The sequence below is a fragment of the Rhea americana genome, unplaced genomic scaffold (genome assembly GCF_003343005.1).
Source record: "Rhea americana isolate MKP2758 unplaced genomic scaffold, rheAme1 scaffold_85, whole genome shotgun sequence".
NCBI classification, from domain to species: Eukaryota; Metazoa; Chordata; class Aves; order Rheiformes; family Rheidae; genus Rhea; species Rhea americana.
Window position 1 is genome coordinate 2,996,036 of NW_028187034.1, and position 6,000 is coordinate 3,002,035.

A 6,000-nucleotide genomic window follows, 5' to 3' on the forward strand; every position below is an offset into this window, starting at 1 on the left:
CCTGATCTCTCTTTTCCTGCACTAAGGGATTACACAAAATATGATCTATAGCATGCTTTGCCCACTTGGAAGCTGAACAGTGCCACAATGAGTATGGAAAGTGACTTTCTGTCAGTCTTACACTTCTTCAGACTAAATTCCATATGGAATTGTTAGGCTGCTATAGAAACCGTGATCTTAATCTGACTGTTCGGTGTGGTTTATTTGTCTGACTTTGAGAGTCAAGCACATTTTCTTAGTTTTCAAAAGCCAAGGTGCCAGGCTGATGGCTTTCCAAATGGTTTGTTGACTCCAGTAGGCCAAAGCATAGTCTTCTGCTTGATTAACTATGAGACACAGCCCTGGGGCTTGGAAGTGGATTGAGTCTTGCTCTTTCACTTTTGAAAGTCAGTATTTTTAGGCTGCTTCTGTATAATGGAAGTAGACAAACAGCAAATACTTGCTGAATTAAAGCACGTGTATTGAATCCACTGGCTTCAGCGTGGATACAATCTAATAAGACTGATTCACTGCATTAAGTGCCAAACTATGGCTTTTATCCTAGACAGAGTTATAGTGGCTGGCAAATCCAGCCATGAGAAGAGCTTGATAAACCTGTTCAAGGAATTACTTTGAAAAGCTGGGCAAACTCAGACTTTGTGAGAGGTGGTCTATATCTCTGTCTACAGAGAGATGCTTTCTGTGGCAGAGTATTCCAAGCATTCAGCTCACCCTGTGGGTATTTTTTCTTTTGCAGGTCAGCAGGTACCTGAGAAATACACCACCCTTTCAGGCTGGAACTCTCAGTATGCTAAGTACTTCTTCTCTCCCCAGATTGATCAGATGAATGCTGACCTGAATGCTGAGCGCAGCAATGCACAGAAGAATGAGAATGCTCGCCAGCAGATGGAGCGCCAGAACAAGGAGCTCAAGCTTAAGCTGCAGGAGATGGAGAGCGCAGTGAAGTCCAAGTATAAGGCTACCATCACAGCCTTGGAGGCAAAGATAGCACAGCTGGAAGAGCAGTTGGACATGGAGACAAAGTACGTCCCATCGGAAATTACTGTTTCATTACAGCCTCTATCTGCTCTGGGATATCAAGTCCTGAACAGTTTCTGATTTATATGAGAGGGGGCCTCATCTTAGGTACTGAGTAGTATAGAGAAGTAAGCTCTTCACAAACCTTCCTCGTTTTTGTTGTACAGACTGCTAACTTCCAAGCTTCACCATTCTGAATGCTGCAGCTGTGATGCAATGTTGTTGTCCCTTAGTAGCTTCAAAAAGAGTCATACTCTGACTTCAGTGCCTTTTTGGTCATTTCTGGAAAATCTTTTCTCCCATCCCCTTTGCTCTAAGTTATTATGACTAGTGGCATCTTCTTTGTTTCTAACTTACCTATTTCAGGTCTTTGGGGGGACAACAGATAATCTTTTGTCTTAGCTATCACTATATTTCTGTGTAGGGAGCGCCAGGCAGCCAGCAAGCAGGTGCGCCGTGCTGAGAAGAAGCTGAAAGATATCTTGCTGCAGGTGGATGATGAGAGGCGTAATGCTGAACAATTCAAAGATCAGGTGTGTATAGTTACCCACAGGATCAGTGAGTCTTCTGGTGGGAGGATTTCCCTTCTGGTGAACAAAGTATCATTTGCATTTAGAAGGCTCTAGCATTATCCTTCCTATGAATTTCTCTCCTTTTTCCCTCACTGTGATAATTACAAGATGATACAGATGAAAATGTGATGCTTTTAAGGAAAAGCTTGGAGCTGTCTTGTCACAAGCAGCTGCCCTCAGGAAGGGTGGAGGAGGATGTTATTCAAAAACTCCTTCTTGCTGCTATAGCTGCAGCAGTGCTGTAACTCTGGGCAAAGCTGACCTCCTTTCCCTTACACGCTCAGGCGGACAAGGCAAACATGCGCTTGAAGCAGCTGAAGCGGCAGCTTGAGGAAGCTGAAGAAGAGGCCCAGCGAGCCAATGCATCTCGTAGGAAGCTCCAGCGTGAACTGGAGGATGCCACTGAAACAGCTGATGCAATGAATAGAGAGGTCAGCTCCCTCAAGAGCAAACTCAGGTAAGGCTGGGTGTTTTATGTGATACCTTGCAGCCAGTCCAGCGTAGTCTTGCTAGTCTTGCTGTAACTGCCCACAGTGGCATTTGCTCACAGCAAGGAGTGTGACGGGGCACTTCCTTACCTCTCTCCAAAGCCTGCCTTGTCTGGTAGTCAGTGAAATCTTGAGTTACTGACATACTGTCCTTCCTTCCTTAGGCGTGGGGACCTGCCATTTGTTGTGCCACGTCGGATTGGCAGGAAGGGTGCAGGAGAGTGCTCTGATGAGGAAGTGGATGGCAAGGCAGATGCTGGTGATGCCAAAGCTACTGAATAAGTCCTCTCATTTGACCCAGGTTACATGTGATGGAGTGACCCATCCACCTTCCCCTCTTCCATTGGACTTTCTGCAGACCCTCTCCTCCTAAATTGGCTGGGAATCTGCACAGCAAACCCAGCTCTGTGTATCTAGAGCCATTGGGCATCTGTATTCCTAGCTTCCTGCTCTTTCCTAATCCTCTGTGTATTTAATGCCAAAGATTCGTGGCTCTGAAATCTGACCAGCAGAGTTTGGCAACTACGAAGGCCTGTAGGACTGTCTGTGCCATGTCTGCTGGTGAATCCTTTCACAGTTTGGAGGGAGTGGGGTTAGGGAAAGATTATTTTTACTGTAAATCTACTTTTTGTCTTCAGATCCTAGCCACAGGGAAGCACCTTCCTGTATTCTTTCTCTTCCCTCTTTGTTTGCTTTTGGCAATCATGTTCAGTGACCTCAGACTTCTGCCTCTTAACCTGCCCACCCACAAGGTTTGGGAGCAGTTTCAGGAATAACGGTGTGCTTTGGCCATGGCAATTCACCTTTTCTTTCACATGTTTCCAGGGAGAGGTGAGGAGGGAAGCTTCTCTCAGGATTAACCACCTGGAGGACTTGCCAAAGTTGTTTTTTTTCTTTTTTTTTTTCTTTTTCTATTTTTTCCCCTTCTCCTCATTTTTATTATCTGGACAGATCTCTGAAGTGCAATGATGTCCTGTTATTGTCTCTGCCTCTGAGCAGTTTTGTCTAAGGTAGTGTGGACCAGTAGCTAGTGACAGGCAGGGGAAGCAGAAGAATGTCCTTGTGCTTGTCCAGGAATCTCTAGGGGACCAAATATATTTAATGGTAATAGGCAGAATCTGGAGGAATTTTATAGAGTAATGGGCAGAGKGTGGGGATATGGGGAAGGAAAAATCCCTCTTTTATTGACATGTCCAAGCCTCTTGTACCTGCTCTGTAACTAGGGGTTGGGATTAGTTATTCTGCACCATTGACTAAGAGTATATTAAAAACCCTTTAATCTGCACAGATATATGTAAGGCCTTTGTATCTCTCATAATAAGTAATTAAGAAAAAAATAAAGGTCTTTATCACTGCCTTTTTATTGGGACCATGGTTATATAGAGATAGTCTTTACTTTTCTACACTGTACACTGGTTGCTGGATTTACCTTTATTCTTAACCATATTGTATATGCTGCATTTAGACCTACTTATGAGCAAAGTAAAAATAATTAAATATGAAGCACCATACTGTATACCTGAAGTGCTCTAAATGCAGGAGCCTCATGTCCCAATTGCTGTCACAAAAAATTAAAAAATGTTTTATATAATAAAAGTGCCTTAGCATGTGCCTCAGCTGTGTGTCACCACTACAGTCAGTAATGGTTTACTGGTGCTCCACTGATGTTACCAATAAAGATTATCCATGTGCTGCAGTCTGCGTGCTTTTGTTGCTGTTCCGTCCTCTAAGTGCARTGAAGACCATGTGTGCAGCTTCTAAAGGAAGCAGTGGTGGTGTCGGAGCATTAGCCGGTCAAATGTTCTGTCAAATGAGCTGCAGCCCCTCTCAGGTCTTAAGTGACTCTCCATAGCTGCTCTCAGATGTTACAGTACCCACAATGTATTGCTGGGGCAGGTGGCAGCAACCACCACTAGGAACTTCAGAGGAGGATAATATACCTCTTTTGTATGCAGTTAACTTGAACCATAAGGCTGTAAATTTGAGCTGAGCTAGCTCTGTTCTTGGTCTGAAGGCAATGTTTCTGAGTCTAAAATGTTTTATGACAACTGTACAAAGAAATAAATGTTGATAGAGGAAATAATAAGAAATAAATGTTGGTAGATGTCTAGAAGTCAATTTTAATCAATAGATTAGAAAAAAATCCTTTAAATCATCATCTTTCTCCTTTTGTAATCTACTTTTGTAAAATTTTCCTTAGAAATAAGGAAATTGTGACTGTATTCTTCCATAAATTGTCATAGGTGCTCAAGAAGTGTAGCAAACTGGAGCATAATATTAGTTCCCGCCCCTGTTACCTCCTCCTTCGTGACTGTACTGAAGCTTGCATCTGTGGAGCAGATTTGAGGTCCCTGAACTCTCTGCCTGTGCAGTGTCACAGCCATAGCTCTGTTAAGAAGACTTGATCCTGCAGCTCACTGATGGTCCTGAAATTAAATTCTCCATTATCTGCAGAAGTGATGTTGCAGACTTATGTTGGTTCTTATATAATACAGATGTTGCTCTGATAATTGTAATCACTTCCCTTTCTTYCCACATTGGCTGAGACTTAAACATAGATAAGAAAATCTGAGTTAGCAACTGCTGTAGAGGCTGCAGTGAGTGGAAGTGACTCAGAGCAAGTGTGGATGCTCACCAGGAAGTGGTATTGTACAGCCAGCAAGCGTTGCTACAAAGGGGAGTGCTGGAAAACATGGAGCAATGAAGATGCAGCTTCAGTAAACTGATTCTCAGAGGATTGGTCTTCAGTAGGCATTGGAAGGGTCTGAGCAAGAGGAGACACATGAGTATAGTTTCCAAAGATGCAACGGTTAGTGGTAAAGCTAGTTGCAAGCATTCATGTCCCTGCACTAGACTGTTATGCTAGCAGAGTGGCTTACGGGTCTATGCTGTAATGTAGATCATTAAAATTAATAACTCAGGCTAAAAATAATAATCTTAGTGATGCAGGTTACAGCATGGCCCTTGCAGGTTGTTTTAATGGTAGAACACAGGAGTGGTGGAGAAGGCAGAGCAGTCAGCCTTGTCACAGCCTCAGGGATGTGGAGGCAAATTGCTAAACCTGCAGCATGAAGTTGTGCTGTGGAAAGCCTTTCTGCACAAATAGGAGTTGAATGTTAGTCTTGTTTGTGCTACAGTTTGCCCAAGGGTAGAGTGAAGACAATCTGTATCAGAGCTAGTTGTGGTTGGTTTCACTTAGCACAACAATGACTTGTCAGATTTAGGAAGGGGATTTAACCCCCTTCTATTTCCTTCCCACCTTGTCTCAAATATCACTTCTTTGGAACATTGGCATTAATGGAGCCTCACCTTTCTCTGGAAGGAGGGCAGAGGTTAGATGGCTCTGGGCCTAGGATGCTTCAGTGACAGACACACAATAGGGAAGGGGTAAGCTATGATAGAAATTTTCAACACAGCTCTCCTGTGTCTGGAGGAGATGCAGGCAAGGGAGGGTTTGGACAGAGCTGTGGTTTGAGTGATCTCAAATTAAAATGCAGCCTGACAAGGCTTGCTACAGCCTGGTAGAGTAGAGATTTGTGAGCAATGGTTCCTCAGGGCATGTAAAGCATTAACTATTGGTTTGTATTGCCTAGGACCGTATGTCTTTGCAGATGCACAACTTGATTCATGGCACATTTTGCTGGGAGGAAGCTCTGAAGTTACGTAGTGTGGTTTCCCTATCCTTGCTGCGTAAGGGACCGAGCTCTCTGTCTTGGAAGCCCAGTCTAGCCCTGAGAGCTGCTCAAACTATTCTTGAGATGCTTTTTCCCAATCCTGCCAGAGAGATCCCACTGCCTAGCATTCCCTGAAAAGCTTTGGATCCAAGCCTTGCCTGGGGCATGTCCTTTTGAATCTTGTCTCCAAGTATATCTGGAGAAAACCTTCCTTATTCCAGGATAGGCAGTCAATATTAGTAGCGAACC

At 43.9% G+C, this 6,000-nt stretch overlaps 1 protein-coding gene across 3 annotated transcripts in view; it reads left to right on the forward strand.

Moving 5' to 3' along the window:
• The window catches only part of MYH9 (myosin heavy chain 9), a 73,530-nt gene extending 69,757 nt beyond the window's left edge, over positions 1-3,773 (forward strand). For all 3 annotated transcript variants that reach the window (XM_085323465.1, XM_085323464.1, XM_085323466.1), the window contains exons 38-41: positions 814-1,022; positions 1,442-1,550; positions 1,874-2,046; positions 2,242-3,773. In XM_085323465.1, coding sequence (XP_085179591.1) covers positions 814-1,022; positions 1,442-1,550; positions 1,874-2,046; positions 2,242-2,359 — 609 coding nt within the window. In that variant the 3' untranslated portion in view covers positions 2,360-3,773. The remainder of the gene's footprint in view (positions 1-813; positions 1,023-1,441; positions 1,551-1,873; positions 2,047-2,241) is intronic.
• The last annotated feature ends 2,227 nt before the right edge of the window (positions 3,774-6,000 follow it).